The 22,414-nt window shown below is 40.0% G+C and overlaps 1 protein-coding gene across 5 annotated transcripts in view; it reads right to left on the reverse strand.

Moving 5' to 3' along the window:
• The window catches only part of NUP98 (nucleoporin 98), a 131,670-nt gene that overhangs the window by 55,884 nt on the left and 53,372 nt on the right, over positions 1-22,414 (reverse strand). For 3 of the 5 annotated variants that reach the window (XM_010366936.2, XM_010366935.2, XM_010366934.2), the window contains exons 12-15: positions 19,874-20,014; positions 11,799-11,932; positions 8,046-8,230; positions 283-399 (exon numbers count right to left, since the gene is read on the reverse strand). In XM_010366936.2, the coding sequence (XP_010365238.1) occupies positions 283-399; positions 8,046-8,230; positions 11,799-11,932; positions 19,874-20,014 (577 nt within the window). The remainder of the gene's footprint in view (positions 1-282; positions 400-8,045; positions 8,231-11,798; positions 11,933-19,873; positions 20,015-22,414) is intronic. The other 2 variants (XM_030917492.1, XM_030917491.1) reach the window with 1 other exon arrangement.

Raw genomic sequence — 22,414 nt, forward strand, 5'->3', positions numbered from 1 at the left:
TTATTTTAAAGGGCTGAAGGGTGTCAAATGCATGCTAACCCTGTCCAAAACAAGATACACAAACACCAAAATAGTTCTGAAGCACTGAATCAGAACTCCAATAATTTTAAGGTTTAATGAATTCAAAACACAAAAATATGATTTGATTTCTATGTGCTCATAAGCTGTAATACTTCTCTGCAATATTCACCAAACTTCAAAAATTTTCATAAACTCCTAAGAATGTCTTAAAAATGAGACTGACTCTCTACTAAGAACAACTCAAAACAGAATTGAGTGTACCTCTCTCCATTTTCTGGATATTCAGATGGTGAAGCTAGATTTTCTGAATCACGATTAACGGAAGAAAAGAGATTGCTATTATTAAGGTTCTTCAAAACCAACTTCTTAATGCTCTTCCTATAAACAAGAAACCAAAAGAAAAAGAAAAAAATTACTCAGGCATACAGATGTGTCCCAGACATTATCTTAAAAACTGGAGTCCAATGGTGCACTTTTGCTCAAGTCTTGTACACCTAAGAATAACCTAACAAGTTTCATTTATAAATGCTTCCTAGGATTGTATAGCCAAAACACAAGGCATCAAATACATTGCACTATCGTGTTTAGAAGAATAAAGCTAAACACCTTCAAGTCACAGTGGAAAATCCCCTTGAAAACTGTCCTCCTCCCAGCCCCGAGCACCTTATCCAGACACTTCGCTCACTCATCACACTATGTTTGTACTTCAATCATCTGTATACTCTCTAAATGCTTTCTCTCTTTTGGCAGTGCAAATGTATGGCGGTCTCACCACAGAACTCATCATGCTGTCTTGAATTAAAAAGGTAAATGGATATCTGCTGACTAAAAAATTTTTTCTTTTTACTTTCCTCGGTTTGCCCAAAGAGAGAGATTTTTTAAAAACATGACAAGAAAGTATTGATGTAAAAAAATCCTGGATATCAAATGATGTAAATGATCGATCTCAAACACCTAAAAAGTTCAGGTTTCTTTCTTTTTTCTTTTAGACAGAGTCTCGCTATGTCACCCAGGCTGGTGTGCAGTGGTACAATCACTGATCATGGCTCACTACAGCCTTGACTTACTTCCCAGACTCAGGCGATTCACCCACCTCAACTTCCAGAGTAGCTGGTGACTATAGGCGCCCACCACCATGCCTGGCCAATATTTTGTTGAAACAAGGTTTCGCCAGGTTGCCCAGGCTGGTCTAACTTAGCCTAATGTAAGAGCACTGTATTCGTTCACTATAGAGTACACATTCTTTTCAAGTACGCATGGAACGTTTACAAACTAACAATATACTGGGCCATTAAAAGAACTCTCAAATTTCTAAGAATTGCTATTGCTGTCATCCTTTTTTACTTTTCATCTAGAAATTAATAACAAAAACATAAAAAACCAGAGTTGAACTAAAAGGAAAATTTACATATTTAAATGCATATATTTGAAAGAAGGAAACCTGAAAATCAAAGGGGAAAGGAGAAAGGAACAAGATAAAGATTAAATATTCATAAAATATAATAAATTAAAAACTGATGAAACAGTAAACAATCACAGGCACAAGAACATCAATAATGTCATAAGTTAGTTATTTGAAATTACCAGTAATATTGGGAGATCCCTGGTCAAACAGAAAGAGAAGGCACAATAAAAATCAATGTTAGGAATGAAAAAGTGAGTGTCCCTATAAATGCCACTGAGATAAACAAAAACAAACAAACAAAAAAAAACAGACAAGGGTATTTTTAAACAACTTTATGCCAATAAATTTGAAATTTTAGTTATTGAAATGAATATATATTATAAAACTATAACTTATCAAAAGTGACTCAAAATATAAAAGAAAAAGCTGAATACTATAACTCTTAAATACTTTTTTCCCAAATAGTCTTATAAATACTACTTCAGACCCATGTATCATTACCAGTACCAAACATCTGATGTTACCATCAGATTATATTACCAACTTTTCTTTTTGAGACACGCTGGAGTGCAGTCGTGGTATCATAGCTCACTGCAACCTTGAACTTCTGGGCTCCTGTGGTGCTCCCACCTCAGCCTCCCAAATAGCTGGGACTATCGGCGTGTGCCATCATGTCTGGCTAATTTTTTAAAAAATTTGTTCTCAGAGACGGTCTCATTTTGTTGCCAAGGTTGGTCTCACTGGCCTCCAGTGATCCTCCCGCTTTGGTCTCTCAAAGTGCTGAGATTACAGATGTGAGCCATTGTACCCAGCTAGAAATTATTACCTTATACAAACATTTCTAGAAAATAGAAAGAGGAAATACTCTCCAGTTTGTTCATGAGGTCAGCATAATCTTTATACCAACACAGGAAGACCTCATCTCAAAAAAAAAGCCCCAGTGGTGGGTGGGGGCGTGGGGCAGTATGTGGAATTTAATGAACACAGAGGGCAAAACTCTTGAACAAAATTTTACAAAGTTAATCCTACATGCAAGAAAGTTGCCAAACACTACTGAGGCATGTGGAAAGGACTTAGGAGCCAATCTGAAAGGGCTCCTTAATGGCCAAATATGAGACAATTTGAACATCACAGAAAACAGTAACTGCAATGCACTGAAACATAGCAACTGGGGTTGGGGGTAGGAAGAGAGAGTAAATAAACGTTTCAAATAAAGGTAGCATGGTGGATTGTGCTGTACTTTCAGCATTTCAGGAGGCCGAGGTGGGAGGATTGTGTGAGCCCAGGAGTTCAAGACAAGCCTGGGTAACATAGTGAAACACCATCTCTACTAAAAAGTAGGAACAGTACTCTACAAAAAATTTTTTAAAAATCAGCCAGGGACAATGGTATGCACTTATCGTCCCAGCTACCCAGGAAACTGAGGTGGGAGGATCACTTGAAGCTAGGAGTTTGAGACCAGCCTGGGCAACACAGCAACTCTATCTCTAAAAAATAAAAAAAATTAGCCAGGTATGGTGGCACACACCTGTAGTCCCAGCTACCCAGGCCAAGTCAGAAGAATTCCTTGAGCCCAGGAATTCAAGGGTGCAGTGAGCTATGACAGCGCCACTGCACTCAGCCTGGGTGACAGAGTAAGACCCTGTCTCAAAAACAAAAAAATAAACCAAAAATAGGGTCGTCAGAGTAGTCTTCATTGATGTGACATGTGAGTAAAGAGTGACAGGGTTCTGGCCAGGCACAGTGGCTCATGCTTGTAATCCCAGTACTTTGGGAAGCTGAGACGGGCGGTTCACCAGGTCAGGAGATCGAGACCATCCTGGCTAATGTGGTGAAACCCCGTCTCTACTAAAAACACAAAAAATTAGCCAGGCATGGTGGCGGGCATCTGTAGTTCCAGCTACTCGGGAGGCTGAGGCAGGAGAATGGCATGAACCTGGAAGGCAGAGCTTGCAGTGAGCCGAGATTGCACCACTGCACTCCAGCCTGGGCCACAGCGCGAGACTCCATCTCAAAAAAAAAAAAAAAAAAAAAAAAAAAGAGTGACAGGGTTAGCTAAATGGATATATGAGGAGAAGTGTTTCAAAGGGAACAATTGGGGCAAAGGCCCAAATAAATAGCATGCCTTTCCTGTCCTAACAGGAGCAAGGAAGCAGTAAGTTTAGAATGGAATAGGCAATTAAGAGAATGGTAGATGTGTTCAGAGCAGTAATGGGAAATCCTACCTTCGAGGACTTTATATGCCAATGTAAGCACTTTGGTCTGAGTAAAAAAACATGAACCACTTCAGGGTTTTGAGCAGAAAAGGGAAACGATCTGACTTACGCTTCAAAATGACCACTGTCGTAGCAATGTTTAGAATCAGATGCAAAATAGTAAAAACAGAAGAGTGGGGCTGGGCGTGGTGGCTCACGCCTGTAATCCCAGCACTTTGGGAGGCCGAGGTAGGCAGATCTTGAGGTCAGGAGATCAAGACTATCCGGGTTAACACAGTGAAACCTTGTCTCTACTGAAAAAAAAAAAAAATTAGCTGGGCGTGGTGGTGGGCGCTTGAAGTCCCAGCTACTCGGGAGGCTGAGGCAGGAGGAGAATGGCGTGAACCCAGGAGGCGGAGCTTGCAGTGAGCCGAGATCGGGCCACTGTGCTGCGCTCCAGCCTGGGCGAGAGACTCTGTCTCAAAAATAAATAAATAAATAAATAAATAAATACATAAATACATAAATAAAAATAAAAACAATAAAAACAGAAGAGTGTATTGCGGTAATCCAGGCAAGAGATAGTGGTGGCTCGCACTAGGGTAATAGCAATGAATGCGGTGAGAACTATACAGATTCTAAGTAATCTACAGGGTAGAACCAAGAGGATTTGCTGATAACTTAGATGAGGAATGTGTGACAAAGTCAAGGAAGATTCCAAAATTTCTGACCTGAGCAACTAGAATGACAGAAATGCAATCATCTGAGACAGGTTTTGGGTAGAACAGGTTTGAGAAAGAAGACATGGACATGTTAATTTTAAATAAATGTCTTTTAGACATCAAAGTGAAGATGTAGAGTAGGGTAAGATATAAGAATCTTGAGTTTGGGAAAGAGGTCTGCGCTGGAGATAAAAATTTGGGAATCATCAGACTATAGATGATATTTAAAGTCATGAGAATAAATTGAAGCACTCTGGAAATAAGCATAGATAAAATGTGATCAACAACTGAGCCAAGGGCATTCTAATTTACAGATGGTGGAATGAACAGGAACCAGTAAAGGAGACTGAGAAGCAGCAACCAGTGAGGCAGGAAGAAAACTAGGAAATTGTGGGGTCCTGGAAGACAATTATGAAAGTGAATCAAGGAGGAGGGACAAGATCAACTGTGTAAAATGCTTCTGTTACATTAAGACCGTTGATAGGTAGCTGGGTGTAGTAGCTCATGCCTGTAATCCTAACACTTTGGGAGGCTGAGGCTTGAGCCCAGGAGTTGGAGATCACCCTGGGCAACAAAGACAGATCCCATATCAAAAAAAAAAAAAAAAAAAAAGAAAAAAAAAGAAAAAAATTAACTGGGCATGGTGGTGTGGGCCCGTGGTCTCAGCTATTTGGCAGCTGAGGTGGGAGGATCTCTTGAGCCCAGGGGTCAAAGGTGCAGTGACGTATGATTGCACCACTGCACTCCAGGATGGGCAACGGCATGAGACTCTTATCTCAAAAAAAAAAAGAAAAAAAAAGATGACATTTGACAGCAACACCACAGAAGTGAAGCCAAGGAGGTCAGATGGTATTAACAGCAAAATATATGTCCTCCCACTCTAATCCTTTCTACTTGTATGTCTGAAAATCCTAAGGCCTGGTGAAACTGATCTCGAGCTACTGACCTGATGATCAGACTACTGTAAACCTTTTTACCTACTCTGCGCAAAAACAGTGTATAAAATGCTAGGACAAGACCGGGCACAGTGGCTCACACCTGAAATCCCAGCACTTTGGGGGTCTGAGGCGGGTGAATTATCTGAGGTGAGGAGTTCAAGACCAGCCTGGCCAACATGGCAAAACCCCATCTCTATACAAAAATTAGCTGGGTGTGGTGGCATGCACCTGTAGTCCCAGCTACTTGGGAGGTTGATGCAGGAGAACTGCTTGAACCCAGTGAGCCGAGATCATGCCACTGCACTCCAGCCTGCGTGACAGAGCAAGACTATCTCAAAAATAGATAAATAAATACATACATACATACATAAATAAAATGCTAGGACAGATATAAATAATACACAGTCCCTGCCTTCAAAATAATTTACTGATATTCTAAGAAACACATAAAATTAGACTTTCCACCTTTTGTGAAGCAGATTACCGTATTTTCTTTTTTGTTTGGAGGCCAAGTCTCACCCTGTCACCCAGGCTGGAGTACGGGGGTGCAATCCCAGCTCACTGCAACCTTGCCTCCCCAGTTCAAGCGGTTCTCCTGCCTCAGCCTCCCAAGCAGCTGGGATTACAGGCACATGCAACTATGCCCAGCTAATTTTGTATATTCAGTAGAGACGGGGTTTCATCATGTTAGCCAGGCTGATCTTGAACTCCCCATCTCTGGTGATCTGCCCACCTCGGCCATCCAAAGTGCTGGGATTACAGGCGTGAGCCACTGCGCCCGGCTGGATTACCATCATGTCTTCAGGGAAAGAAAGTTGCATGTAATGTTTTTAACTTATTAACCTTCATAGACAAAGAATTGGGAGTGAAAAAAATTTTTCTCCAAAGCTTACAAAATGTTCCACCCAAAAAAACCCACCTCTTTTTTTTGACTAGAAAAGTACTTGTTAAAAAAGCCTGTGTGTGTGTGTATATATCTAGAAAAATAACCAAGAAATGACATGCCATGACATTCTCTCTCCTGATGTTAAATAATGTTAATAGTCTGATTTTTAATTTTCCTCAGGTTTTTGTTCCATGCATGTATCAACACTTTGAAGTATATTTGTTCTAAAGCATCATTTAAGTGTAGTTTTCTGTGTTTACCAATGACTTTTCTACATACTTTTCTGTGTAATTATTTTATTTTTGGTTCTATATTTGTATAAAATTATAACATATAAAAAAAAACACACTGGTCATGGTGACTCACACCTAGCACTTTGGGAGGTCAAGGCGGGGGGATCACCTAAAGTCAGGAGTTCGAGACCAGTCTGACAAACATGGAGAAACCCTCTCTCTACTAAAAATACAAAAAAAAAAATTAGCCGGGCATGGTGGCGCATGCCTGTAATCTCAGCTACTCGGGAGGCTGATACAGGAGAATCACTTGAACCCGGAAGGGAGAGGTTGTGGTGAGCCAAGATCGTGCCATTGCACTCAAACATGGGCAATAACAGCAAAACTCCATCTCAAAAAACAAACAAACAAACAAAACCAGATTCTTCTTAATCTATTTGACCATTGTGAGTTGTAAGAAAAAAGGAAAAGTAGTCTTAGCACAGTGGCTCACACCTGTAATCCCAGCAATTTGGGAGGCCAAGGTGGGAGGACCGCTTGACACCAGTTTGAGACCAGCCTAGGCAACATACGCAAGACACCATCTCTACAAAAAAATTTTTTTCAAGTAGCCAGGCCTGGTGGTGCATACCTGTAGTCCTAGCTACTTGGGAGGCTCATGTGGGAGGACTGCTTTGAGCCCAGGGGCTCAAGGTCACAGTAAGCCATGATCATGCCACTTTATTCTAGCCTGGGCAAAAAAGAGAGACCCTGTCTCTTAAAAAAAAAAAAAAAAAAAAAGGAAAGAAAAAAAAAACATGGCTAGATGTGGTGGCTCACACCTTTAATTCCCAACACTTTTGGGAGGCTGAGACGGCTGATCACTTGAGTCCAGGAGTTCAACACCAGATTGAACAACATAGGAAGATCCTATCTCTACAAAAATAAAAAAATTAGCTAGGCATGGTGGCACAAGCCTATAGTTCCAGTTACTTGGGAGGCTGAGGTGGAAGGATCGCTTGAGCTGTGGAGGCTGAGGCTGCAGTCACTGCATTCCAGCCTGGGAGACCTGAACTTTTAAAAACAACAACAAAAAACCCTAATTATTCAAAACCAAAACAAAATCATGAATATGTAAAATAAGAGGCATATTTATCAAAATATTTTTATGCTAACTATGAGTTATCCCTGGGAATGATCAGGGGACTCTTACTCTTCTCCGTGATGTTCTGTATTTTTCAAATTATAAAAGTGGACTGGCTGGGCACAGTGGCTCGGCACTATAATCCCAGCACTTTGGGAGGCCAGTCGGTAGATCACATGAGGTCAGGGTTTCAAGACCAGCCTGGCCAACATGGTGAAATCCCGCTTCTACTAAAAATACAAAATTAGCCAGGCGTGATGGCACACGCCTGTAATCCCAGCTACTCAGGAGGCTGAGGCAGGAGAATCGTTTGAACCTAGGAGCCAAAGGTTGCAGTAAGCAAAGATCATGCCATTGCACTCCAGCCTGGGCGAGAGAGTAAGACTCTGTCTCAAAAAGAAAAACAAACAAAGTGGACTGTATTACATCTGTAATATATTTAAATAAATTATTGTATATTGTTTCATACTTAGTTTATATCAGTATTTCATACTTAATTTCTGTTAACAAAAATAAACTCACTTGGGCATGAATGCTCCATTGGCTAGGGATGGTTCGTCATCCAGCCCATCAAAAAGATGTGACTTCGCTGTGCCTGTTGTTTGTAAAGCCTTTGGCCGGACTCTAGTGGCAGGGCGGGGTGTCAATTTATAATGAGTAGGTGTAGTAAGAGCCTTCTGGGCTGCTGGATTTGTTGGTTTCAATCTCTGAAAAACAAAAGCATCAAGGAAATTTTTACTTTACTTTAAATGTATTGCACTGGCTTTAAAAATCACAAGACCAGATTTCAACCGTCATCTCTGCCATTCACTTGCTCCCATAAAACAAGGATGTTCACACCCAACTTTGTACATGTTGAGTATCCCTCATCCAAAATGCTTGGGACTGGAAGTATTTTGGATTTTTTTGTATTTTGAAATATTTGCATTACACTCACCAGTTGAGTATCCCAAATGTGAAAATCCAAAATGTCCCAATGAGCATTTCCTTTGAATGTCAGGTCAGTGCTCAAAGTTTTGGATTTTGGAGCATTTTGGATTTGGGATGCACTATCTGTATGTATGTGTGAATACTAACAGAACTGTCTTTATTGTTCTAGAATTGATTTGTACTTATCTTTCCAGCCCCTAATTAAAATGATTTGTCTGACATTTAAAAAAATCTAATCAAGATAATGAATCTGTTAGCCAAACAGTGGTGGTGTGCACCTGTAATCTCAGCTACTGGGGAGGCTGAGGCATGGGAATCGCTTGAACCCAGGAGGTGGAGGTTGCAGTAAGCTGAGATCACACCACTGCACTCCAGCCTGGGTGACAGAGCGAGATTCTTTCTCCAAAAAAAACCAAAGATAACGAATCTGAAAAAAGTTTTGTAAATTAAAATGTACAAACACAACATATTAATATTCTCTTCGTTCTATAGTTTATCTTGCAATTATTCTGGTTTGAAAAACAGTATATATATGTTCATTTGATGAAAACATGATATCAAAAAAATCCTCAGCCATAGTCATTACTTTTCAATTAAACCAAAAATCTTAGCTTCAAGAAAAACCGAGACTCTGTCATGAATTAATATTCAACTTCTGTGAAATCCAAATCGCTCTGGGAAAAAAAGGACAGATATTAGCTTGTATTTATTCATCTTTTAGTAAACATTAATAATTAAACATTAAGTCAAACTCTGGGTACCAGAAATAAAAATAAAGTTACTTCCTCTGATTACTGACGAAACAACAAGTTAGTGGAGGACACACAACTAAATTTCAGGGTGCTTCAAATGGCATCTCTACAATATCATACAGCATCCTGAGGATGTTGTACATTTGTTTTCCTAACAGCATAAATGAGATTATATAACCACTTCAAATAACAACGTCTAGCGTATCTCGCCTGTCACAATTTATTCTTCTCTTCCCAGTGCAAGCTGTTTACACTCAACAATGTATCTTTGTTATTCCCAGATTGTTGTGATCTTTCACAATTCTGTCTTCGTTTGGAATGCTTGACCTAGACTTGCCAAGTCCTACATACCCATACAAAATAGTTAAATGTTCCTCTTCTGAAAACAAACCCTTATCAAATTCATCCAAGCATCTATGATCTTTTCACTATTATATTTTAAATTTTGTGTTAAGATAAAACTCACGTGACATAGAATTCACCATTTTAACGCATCTACTTCAATAGTTTTTAGTATATTTACAAGGTTGTGCAACCATCACCACTATCTGACTCCTGAAAACTTTGATGACTTCAAAAAGAAACTCAGTTCCTCTCAATTTCTTCCCTTTTTCTTTGCAACTATGAATCTGTTTTCTTTCCCTATGGATTTGCCTATTCTGGGTATAGCATACAAATCAAATCATGTGACTTTTGTGTCTGGCTCCTTTCACTTAACATTTTCTTTCTTTTTGTTTTGAGATGGAGTTTCCCTCTTGTTGTCTGGGCTGGAGTGCAATGGTGCAATCTCGGCTCACTGCAATCTCCACCTCCCAGGTTCAAGTGATTCTCCTGCCTCAGCCTCACAAGTAGCTGGGATTATGGGCATGTGCCACCATGCCTCGCTAATGTTGTATTTTTCTTTTTAGTAGAGATGGGGCTTCATCATGTTGGTCAGGCTGGTCTCGAACTCCTGACCTCAGGTGATCTGCCCACCTCAGCCTCCCAAAGTGCTGGGATTAAAGACATGAGCCACCATGCCCATCGTGCCCGGCCTTCACTTACGCTTTCAAGGTTCATTTATGTTATAGCATGTATCAGTACTTTACTCCTATTTATGGCTGAATATTCCATCATACAGATATAAAACATTTTGTTTATCCATTCGTCATTGACAGACACACTTCTATTATCACATATACTCTACTGAACCAGTGTAAATTTAAGTGCTTGTCTGTCTGATCTTTGTCATTGGTTAGCAACCTTAATAAATTCTTGTTTATTTTCATTTTGTATCCTCAGCACTTAACAACACAATGCCTTACACATATTCAGCCAGCTAAAATTAGGCTGCATAAATAATTTTCGTCTAATCACTTTAAAAGGTACTTTCATATTCTTATCTTGCTTCTCATATCTAGTTTACAGGATTAAATTTAAGAACATAGTAAGATCCCATTTCTTTTTTGAAACGAAGTTTTGCTCTTGTTGCCCAGGCTGGAGTGCAATGGCGCAATCTTGGCTCACTGCAACCTCTGCCTGCCAGGTTCAAGCAATTATCCCACCTCCCAAGTAGCTGTGATTACAGGTGCCCACCACCGTGCCCAGATAATTTTTGCATATTTAGTAGAGACGGGGTTTCACCGTGTTGACCAGGCTGGTCTAGAACTTCTGAACTCAGGGGATCCACCCACCTCAGACTCCCAAAGAGCTGGGATTACAGGCATGAGCCACGGTGCCGGGCAGATCCCATTTCTTAAAAAAAAAAAACCAAAAACCAAAAAAACAAAACAAAACAAAACAAAAAAAAACAGAAAAAAAAAGCTGAGGGATACATGTAATGACATAAGTGATTGAAAAATAGTTTCTGTATATTGAGCAATTTACTATGATCCTGGTGTGCATTATCTCATTTGGCCCTCAACATTGAACACTATTACTGTCCTCATTTTACAGAAGAAACAAATTTACGGAGGCAAAATGACTTTCTTATTTTCCAATGTCTCACAGATGATTAGTGGTAAAACACGGATCAAACAGACCAAAGACTACATTTTTAACACCATGTGAGTAAAAGATCATGTTTTTACACTAGAGTTATAAGAGATTAAACACAAAGCTATGTAAAAATCAAGAGGTTAAGATTTTGGTTATGCCACTTAAGAGCATTATGATTTGAGGAAAGTCAGCCTCTCTAAGCCTTAGTTTGCTTAGTTATAAAATGACAATAGGGCTGGGCATGGTGTCTTATACCTGTAATCCCAGCATGTTAGGAGACTGAGGCAGGAGGTTTGCTTCCAGGAGTTCAACACCAGCAAGACATCATCTCAAAAAGAAAAAAACTTAGAAAAAATTGTTTTAATTAAAAATGAGAATATTAATATCTGCCTTATTTCAGGGCTTGATCTTCAGTGTAGTGGTCATTTCACTGTTACAACACCGTCCAGATACAGCAAAAATAATTTACCCCCGGCTGAGTGAAATAATGTCTTAAAAAATTAATTATGCCTAGCTTTGCTTAATCCCTTAATATATACAGGCAAAAAATTACATTCTGCACATTCAGTTTCTCTTTCTTTGATACGATATTTTACAGAAGTATCCTTAAATTTACCTCTTCCTTCTTCTTAGGGTCTGACATGGGATTCCGGAAGAGAGGAGAGTCTCCAAAAGGTGAGTATGTTAGACTATTGATGTGCTGCTGGAGAACAGCCTGCTGAGCAGCAGAAGCATTTGGATCTGTCAAAGCTTTTTAAAAAAAAGAAAACAAAATTATATATAAATGCAAGGATACAATGCACTTATAACACAGAGCTCAGTATTCTTTTTGAAGAAGTGGTCTTCAAAATGTTCAGATCAATGGTATCACTGGGGCAGAATGTGTGTAAAGCAAACTGCAAAGAAAATCAAGAATCAAATAAGCTAATAGGTCAAATTTAGGAAGAAGTATTTCATAAGATACAGTACTCACATAAATTCACTTACACAGTGTTCACTGTCACCACTAATCACAGAAAGGAAAATTTAAACCCTGATGAAATATTTTATGCATACCTATCACTGAAATAGCTGCATAAAAAGCCATAGTCTTTGACTTCTAGAGACATATAGACGGGTTTGTCTAAAGGCAATAATATGACAGTATACAGGGCAAGTACTGTGTGTATGAGTGTGTGTGTGTGCACGTGTGTGCAAGCATGTGTATGTAATTGTCTAAAGGAAATAATATGACAATATACAACAGGGAAAGTACTGTGTGTGTGTGTGCGCATGCGCGCACACGCACACCCAGGCTGGAGTGTAGCGGCACGATCTTGGCTTGCTGCAACCTCTGCCTCTGGGCTCAACTGATCCTCTAACCTCAGACTCCCGAGTAGCTGGGACTACAGGGGTGAGTCACCAGGCCAACAACAGCTAATTTTCTCTGTGTGTGTGTGGGGGGGGGGGGGGGGGGGCGGGGGGAGGGGGGGAGGGGGTGTGGGTTTTTTTTTAAGAGACGAGGTTTTGCTGTGTTGCCTTGGCTAGTCTTGAACTCCTGAACTTGAGCTATCTGCCCACCTTGGCCTCCCAAAATGCTGGGATTACAGGCGTCAGCCACCACACCTGGCCTCTATTTTTTAACCTCATACTTTTAATCATGAAAATTTAACTCAAGGACTTAATTAAACTAGAAAGAAAATAAAAAAAATTCCTAAGCATTCAGTGCATATTATATATAACAGTCAAGATATGGAAACAACCTATGTATCCAACATTAATAGTTGTAGGCTGGGTGCGGTGGCTCACGCTTGTAATCCCAGCACTTTGGGAGGCCGTGGCGAGCAGATCACTTGAGGTCAGGAGTTCGAGACCAACCTGGCCAATACAGGGAAACCCCACCTCTACTAAAAACACAAAAAACTAGCTGGGCATGGGGGTGCACACCTATAATCCCAGCTGGAACCCAGGAAGTGGAGGTTGCAGTGAGCCGAGATCACGCCACTGCACTCCAGCCTGGGTGAAAGAGCGAGACTCTGTCTCAAACAAACAAAAAAAGTTGTAAACATCATGACACATCATCATAGGTTATGTAGTTATTAAAAACAATAATTTGTTTCATTGTGGAAGTATGAAATTACCTTTGATTTATTAACTAAAATTTCCAGAATAAAAATATTATGTACATTAAGGCTACAGAGGAAGTCAGCATACAAACAAAAATGTGTTTTTTTCCCCCCAATCCAGGTGTCTTCCTGAAGAAAACGGTTAGGTTATCCTTCTAAGTTTATTATTTATTATTTACATTTATTTAACATTCAAATAATATAAACTGAAAGAAAAAAGAAATCACTAAGTCTAATTTTCTCTCGAAGTATAAGAACTTCTGTTATCAATTGCAGAGAATTTAGGGAACAGACATAAGTAACGATGAAGACTATTCACGATCTACCACTGTAACAAGTAAAACAGTAAGAAAAAAAGCAAAACCACTACAGTATACCCTGACTGAAGGCGAAATCTTTTTGCAAGATAAAAATCTCTTTCCAAAAATACTGATCAAAACTCAAATCATACTAAAGTCATTTTACAGGCAAAAATACTACCTTTTTCCCTTATAAACATTTACAAATAAAGTTACTGCCAAAAAATAATACAATAATCCACAGTAAAGAAGTGACATAAAACATTCCGAAAAGTCTCACAATGTTGTAGGGACTGGGGAGAGGCAGTATGGAGAACAAAAGCAGTTAAAAAACAAAACAAAACAAAAAAAACAAGACAAAAAAACCCAGAATGGGCTGCTATAGCTAAATTAATGAAAACGAAGTAGATCCACGTTAGTCAAAGGTTTCTTAAAATTGATGTATTCAATAAATACTAAAATACCATACGTTCATGTTGATATTTAATAAGACAGGACAAGTTTGCTCAGGATTTCAAACCAAGAGATGTCAATTTTAAGAGCACAAAGTAAATCATCTATATTGAGAAAGTTCCTAAATCCAATTTAGGAGCAAAAAATAAAGAAAAGCATTTTTTTGGGGGTATATAGTACTACAGATTAACAACATACTGTTATTTTGGGGACTATGCAAGCAGACTCAAGAAACATTTTACAGAACTGCAAACCTCACTGGTCATTTTGTTACTGGACAGGCAATTACTCATTTAGGAAACTGACCTTAGTTGATCTCATCATTTAACAAGTACAAATCACTCTACCTGGGTGTGCTCAAAAAAAAAAACCAAACCAAAAACTTCCTTTAACAAATCCAAACACAAGAAAGTGTATGAGTGTGTATTTGTATGAATAAATACAAATTTTGTGTTAACTGTAGTATTTAAAGACACCGATAAGCGAGTATCTTGATAGATGAGCAAAAACAAGAAAACAAACAAGCACTACTTAAGCAACTACTGGTATTACATTCAAGCTTGGTCAAAATAATTTGAAAATTTTCCAAAGAACAAATTCTGAAGAAATTTCAAAAGAAAAGATTACAAAACACTAAATCATAACCAAATGATTAAAGGGATTGGGAAAAGTATACAAACCAAGTCTTCTGATGAAACACAAGAATCTGATGACACTTTATCCAGAAAAATGTCAGTGGGTTACCACAAATAAATTACACTAGAGTGAGGCATGGTGGCTCACACCTGTAATCCCAGCACTTTGGGAAGTTGAGGCGAGTAGATTACTTCAGGTCAGGAGTTCATGAATAGCCTGGCCAAATGGGATCTCCACTAAAAATACAAGAATTAGCCGGGCATGGTTGACACGTACCTGTAGTCCCAGCTACTCAGGAGGCTGAGACAGGAGAATTGCCTGAACCCGGAGGTGGAGGCTGCAGTGAGCCAAGATCGCGCCACTGCACTCCAGCCTGGGTGACAGAGTGAGACTCCTCTCAAAAAAAAAAAAAAAAGAAGGAAAGAAAGTCAGGGGAGAACATTCCAGGTGATGGAAACAGCAAGTGCAAGGGCCCTGATAAAGCAGAGAGCTTGGTTTGCTCTAGGAGCTGCCAGAAGACCAATGTGACTCCTGCATAGTGGAAGAAAGGGGTGTGAGAGAAGGTTCTAGAGAGGAAAGAAAGAAAAGAAATTATACTAGACTGGTTTAGCTTTACGAAATAAAAGTAGAACCACTGGGTGGAAACTCTATGGAGGCAGGATTTGGTTTCTAAACAACCAGAACAGAACAACAGACTGTACCGCCTGTAAGGAAGCCACCATACCTGAGGTTTTTTTAAGACAAGCTAGACTCACATAGTTCTAAAGTACTTTCAATTAAGATTCCGTGGTACAAAGATGTACATTCTAAAAGTAAATACAATTACCTTTAAATGGGCAGTAATGTTAAGACACAGCAACTTTAATACTAACTAAATTATTGTGTCAGGAACTTTGGAAAAAGAGATGGATTATTAAAAACTAGTCAAAAAGCTATATAAGTAAAAATGGCATTATTAACAATAATTTATACTACCTCCTTCTACTAAAACCAATGAAAAATGAGAAAAAAATAAAATTAAAACATAATTATTATTATTTTTTTGAGACGGAGTCTCACTGTGTCACCCAGGCTAGAGTGCAGTGGCGCAATCTCAGCTCACTGCAACCTCTGTCTCCCGGATAAGGCAATTCTCCTGCCTCGGCCTTTCAAGTAGCTGGGATTACAGGTGCCTGCCGCCACGCCAGGCTAATTTTTGTATTTTTAGTAGAGATGGGGTTTCACCATGTTGGCCAGGCTGGTCGAACTCCTGACCTCAGGTGATCCACCCGCCTTGGCCTCCCAAAGTGCTGGGATTACAGGCGTGAGGCACCGCGCCCAGCCTATTTTTAAAGATAAAGCTAAGTATCAAGTTCGCACAGAGATCAATGAAAACTCGAAGTCACCTCCTCTCTCTCCAAAGACCTTATTAAAATCTATGGCTAAAAAATATTAAAATGTATATATATAAACCCATAATGACAGACAATGGGAAGGTGGCAAATGAACACATGAGAAAATCTGACCAATTTCTAGGGGAAAGATGTGGACAGAGGACTGATCAAGCAGGATACAGAAACCTATAGTTTAGAGTACACTCAATAGCAATTACAGCTGACCCTTGAACAACACAAGTTTGAACTGTGTTGATCCACTTATGTGTGGATTTCCTTCTCTGCCATCCCTGAGAGAGCAAGACCAACCCCTTCCTCCCCCTCATGATTTTCTTAATAATATATTCTTTCTTTAGCTTACTTTATAGTAAGAATATAGTACGTACTATATATAATATACATAATGCTGTCAGTAAAGCCTGGGAATCAAAGATTATTTGCAAATTTTCAACTGTGGGGGGTCAGCACCCCTAACCCTCATATTGTCCAAGGGTCTACCAGAATGATCAAATGACGCATATCTACCTTGAAGAATCCCAGATGTCTAGGGACTTGGGAATACCAGCTTTGATGAAGCAGAATTGAAACCAGGAAGAGGAAAGAATTAATGGAAAGTCTAAGCCAGACGCAGTGGCTCACACTTGTAATCCCAGCACTTTGGGAGGCTGAGGCGAGAGGAATGCTGGAGGTCAGGAGTTCAAGACCAGCGTAGACAAGATGGTGAAACCCAATCTCTACTGAAAATACAAAAAATAGCCAGGCGTGATGACATGGGCCTGCAATCCCAGCTACTCAGGAGGCTGAGGAAACAGGATCAATTGAACCTGGGAGGCGAAGGTTACAGTGAGCCAAGATCGAGATCACACCACTACACTTCAGTCTGGGACAGAGAGCAAGACTCTCTCAAAAAAAAAAAGATAAATGAAGTTTATATAGAAAACTACATATTGCCACCCTCCTAATCACTGGTGCTCAATACACAGGTCAAAGCAGGCCTCTCTCTAAGTAAACACATAAAAAGGAGAAGGGCAACTACTGAGGTTACTGGTATCATCCCAGAGCTAAGAATTTGACATTCTAACATTTAGAGGACCCTCTGTCTGATCATAGTTGGTTTCTAGATTACTCACTCTAAAGTAAAACCTACTGGTAAACGAGCCCTACTCACATACAAAAAGTTGCCAGTGACCTTTTAAATATAAATATAAATATATATATATATATATATAATTTTTTTTTTTTTTTTGTAGACAGAGTTTCACACTGTCGCCCAGGCTGGAGTGTAGTGGCATGATGTCAGCTTAGTGCAACTTCCGCCTTCCAGGTTCAAGTGATTCTCCCGCCTCAGCCTCCAGAGCAGCTGAGATTACAGGCATGTGCCACCATGCCCAGCCAGTTTTTCTATTTGTGGTTGACATGGGGTTTTACCATGTTGGCCGGCTGGTCTCAAACACTTGACCTCAAGCAATCCGCCCACCTCAGCCTCCCAAAGCGCTGGGATTACAGTCATGAGCCACCGTGTCCAGCCTATTTTTAATCTTAAATAGGAATGAAAGGACTACCAAGCATTAAAGATTGGTGGCAGGCACCTGTAATCCCAGCTACTCAGGAAGCTGAGGCAGGAGAATTGCTTGAACCTGGGAGGCAGAGGCTGCAGTGAGCCGAGATTATATAACTGCACTCCAGCCTAGGGGACAGAGAAAGACTCTGTCTCCAAAAAAAAAAAAAAAAAAAAAAAAGATGAGAAAACAAATAAGGGTAATAAAAGCATAGGGAAGGGTACTAATACCCTCATTTGACAAAGAAGACTCAAGAAACACTAGCACCTTTTTGACAGAATAAGAAAAATATGTAAGTATGTAGCTTAAATTTGCAAAGGTGTCTCAAAACGTGACACATGTATCATGATAGTATGGGAGATAATTTAGTGGTACAGAAACATCTATCTATTCTATTTATCTCAGTTACTCTATGCCAGATGACAACCAGTTTTTCACTTCCTGTGGAACATCATTTTCTTTTCCTTTTTCTTTTTGTTGAGATGGACTCCCACTCTATCACGCAGGCTGGAATGTAGTGGTGCGATCTCGGCTCACTGCAACCTCCACCTCCCGGGTTCAAGCGATTCACCTGTCTCAGCCTCCTGAGTATCTGGGATTACAGGCAGGCACCACCATACCCGGTTAATTTTTGAATTTTTAGTAGATACGAGATTTCACCATGTTGGCCAGGCTGGTCTCAAACTCCTGACCTCGTGATCTGCCCGCCTCGGCCTCCCAAAGTGTTGGGATTACAGGCGTGAGCCACCGTGTCCAGCCCATAATTTTCCTTAAAAAGCTATTTAAGGCCGGGCGCGGTGGCTCAAGCCTGTAATTCCAGCACTTTGGGAGGCCGAGACGGGCAGATCAAGAGGTCAGGAGATCGAGACCATCCTGGCTAACACGGTGAAACCCCGTCTCTACTAAAAAATCTCTACTAAAAAATACAAAAAACTAGCCGGGCGAGGTGGCGGGCGCCTGTAGTCCCAGCTACTTGGGAGGCTGAGGCAGGAGAATGGCGTGAACCCGGGAGGCGGAGCTTGCAGTGAGCTGAGATCCGGCCACTGCACTCCAGCCTGGGCGGCAGAGCGAGACTCCATCTCAAAAAAAAGCTATTTAAATTAAAAAGTAAGTTAATTTCGGCCAGGCGCAGTGGCTCATGCCTGTAATCCCAGCACTTTGGGAGGCCGAGGTGGGCGGATCACAAGGTCAGGAGATGGAGACCATCCTGGCTAACATGGTGAAATCCTGTCTCTATTAAAAATACAAAAAAATTAGCTGGGCATGGTGGCGGGCGCCTATAGTCCCAGCTACTCAAGAGGCTGAGGCAGGAGAATGGCGTAAATCCAGGAGGTGGAGCTTGCAGTGAGCCCAGATCGAGCCACTGCACTCCAGCCTGGGCGACAGAGCAAAACTCCATCTCAAGAAAAAAAAAAAAAGTAAGTTGATTTCCTTAAGTTCAAAATAAATAATAAAGTGGTAAGTGGACACTTCCAAAGTTTGGAAGGAGTATTCAAATGAATGAAGTATGAAAAACACCTCAGGCTGGGCGCGGTGGCTTACAACTGTAATCCTAGCACATTGGGAGGCCAAGGTGGGTGGATCACGAGGTCAGGAATTCGAGACCAGCCTGGCCAACATGGTGAAACCCCATCTCTGCTCAAGATACAAAAAAAAAAATTAGCTGGGCGTGGTGGTGTGCACCTGTAATCCCAGCTACTTGGGAAGCTGAGGCAGAAGAATCGCTTGAACCCAGGAGGTGGAGGCTGCAGTGAGCTGAGATCACGCCACTGCACTCCAGCTTGGGCAACAGTGCGAGATTCCTTTTCAAAAAAATAAAAGAAAGAAAAACACTTCAATAGATAAAACTAAATTTACAAAATATAGTAAATTTAGTAAACATAATTATATTAGAAAAAGTAAATAAAGTAGAGGTGATACATGAGCTAAATTCTCATTTACCATAACAGGTTAAATTTACTTAGATTTAATAAACCGAAACACAGCAATATAAGCACATTTAGAGATACTAATTAAATTATATATACTATATATCAGACGAATTAAAAAGAGCTAACAAAGTGGTTTCTTTGAGAGAGGAGGCCTAGGAGCAGGGAAAGCAGAGTAGGCCAGGATCTATTAATAAGCCCTTCTTTATTACACAATTGTTTAATGACATGCATGTATGTAATGCCTTGCTAGGAATAGGATGGTGTAGGATGGAAAATCAGGTCAGCAAGTATTAGCAAAAAATTAAGAAAAGCCTTCTAAAGTGACTGACACTTACCTACTGGGGCCTGGGGGGCTCCAAAGCCCAAAGTGGCTGTTGTAGTATTAAATCCAGGGGCCCCAAAGGCTCCTGTACCAAGAGGCCCTCCAATCTTAGGTTGGTTGTTCCCAAACAAAGATGCCTGTCCAGCACCAAGAGCTACGGAGACAAGAGGAAAGAAAAAAGCACCACAGAAGATTCTTTCAGTGTTGTGCCAGAGGTCAGTTACTTAAAAATATAATACATTTGGAAACTTCATAATGACCACTCATTTCAACAAAGGGGTGAATATGGTTAAGTGCTACTTCAGGTCAAGCACTGGGTCAGTACGTCATACACATCATAGGTAAAATACTTAAATCTCTCTGTGCTTCAGTTTCCTCAACTATAACATGAAGTAACATATAGCTTAGACATTTATCCTAAAATTAAAATGAATAAACATTCATAAAGCATTTAGAAGAGATCAGGTACATACTATATGCTCATCAAAATTAGCTGGTATGTCTATGTAGAAACTATTATTCCCATTTAACAGAGGAGAAAACTTAGGGTTTAGTAATTATAGCACAATGCCACAATGTTATAAATGATAGAAATGGGGTTCAAACCTAGGTGTACTTGACAACCAGGCCTCTTAACTGCCTGCCACTCTATAGCAGAACAGATTTCCAAAGAATTTTTAAAAATTATTCTTAAAATTCAATACTTGCAAATCAAAATACTCAACACAATCATGTCATCTTTCTTACAGACTGAACTACAGAAAACTAAATCCAACATATTGTCTTTCACTAATACAACGTAACACTTTCAATTATACCATCTCATGAAAACTGCTTTATCTAGACAAACTTGTTTTACAAAAAGCTCAACGTCTCCTGGTTAGGTTACTAAACAGACTCAAATTTCAGCACGAACCAGAGTGGTTGGACTAAGAACTCATTTTCACCAGAGGGAAACCCATTGCAGAAACTTGTATTGCTAAATTTTGCTTAGGGAATCCTTGTTGTCAGCGGTGATTTTAGAAGTGTAAAATAGGGGAGAATATGGTGAATACAAGTTACTGGCATTAAAAAAAAAAAATCCACTCAATTTCCCAACATGTTTCCCCAAAATTATTGGCAATTTATAAGATTTAAAGTTCCTTTAAAAAAAAAGAGAGAAAGAGAGACAGGATCTCATTATGTCACCCAGGCTGAGTCCTGGGCGCCAGTAATCCTCCCACCTTAGCCTCCAGAGTAGCTGGGACTACAGGCATGCATCACTAGGCATGGCTTCTGAAGTTGTTTTTAACATATCAACTGCATCTTGAAACAAGTATCATTTACCAGGAAAATCACTTTAAAGATATAATACTTGCAGGTCAAAAATATTGTATGGGAACTGCTTTGAGATCACAATCAAAAAAGAACAGGAAGTTTATACCAAGACAATCCACACAATATAAATTAGTAAGGATGACTACTGAACAAATTACTCTGACTGTCCAACCTCATTAAAAATAAAACAGGGCCGGGCGCAGTGCCTCACACCTGTAATCCCACACTTTGGGAGGCTGAGGCGGGTGGATCACCTGAAGTCAGGAGTTCAAGACCAGCCTGACCAACATGGAGAAACCTCGTCTCTACTAAAAATACAAAAATTAGCTGGGTGTGGCAGCGCATGCCTGTAATCCCAATTACTTGGGAGGCTGAGGCAGGAGAATCACTTGAACCCAGGAGGCGGAGGTTGTGGTGAGCCGAGATCACACCATTGCCCTCCAGCCTGGGCAAAAAGAGTGAAACTCAGTCTCAAAAATAAAAAAAAAAGACAACATTGCAGCAATAACAATATTTTAACCTTAAAAAGGACAGCTTTGGGACAAAGAATAAGACTTCTTTTAAAGTTCTAAACCATTAGTAATTAACGTAAGCTCCAAGAAATACTAAAATTGTATTACTTCATCAAAGGAAATAGTTTACAGCACCAATTACAGAATTTTTTATTTTCTGGTAGTCTAATACCTCCTTGCCTCCAAACAAAAACTTAGGTGAAACTCAAATATATAAAATAGATGAAAAATTCTACTCTAAATGTGTATTGCCCTCACCTTTACAGCATCCCTGGATGATGACCCATGAATCAGTCTAAAATCACTGTACTATATTTCAATAATCCACAGAAGAATAAAAAAAATTATCCACTGTACTGTATTTCAATAATCCACAGAAGAAAAAAAAAATCCTGGCCTGTGGGCCAGGCGCGGTGGCTCACGCCTATAAATCCTAGCACTTTGGGAAGCCAAGGAGGGCAGATCACCTAAGGTCAGGAGTTCGAGACCAGCTTGACAAACATGGAGAAACCCTGTCTCTACTAAAAATACAAAATTAGCTGGGCGTGGCGGCACATGCCTGTAATCCCAGCTACTCGGGAAGGCTGAAGCAGGAGAATCGCTTGAACCCAGGAGGCAGAGGTTGCAGGGAGCCGAGATCACGCCATTGCACTCCAGCCTGGGCAATAAGAGCAAAACTCCATCTCAAAAAAAAAAAAAAACAAAAAAAACAAAAAAAAACAAAA

Source organism: Rhinopithecus roxellana, chromosome 15 (genome assembly GCF_007565055.1).
Source record: "Rhinopithecus roxellana isolate Shanxi Qingling chromosome 15, ASM756505v1, whole genome shotgun sequence".
In the NCBI taxonomy this organism is placed as follows: Eukaryota; Metazoa; Chordata; class Mammalia; order Primates; family Cercopithecidae; genus Rhinopithecus; species Rhinopithecus roxellana.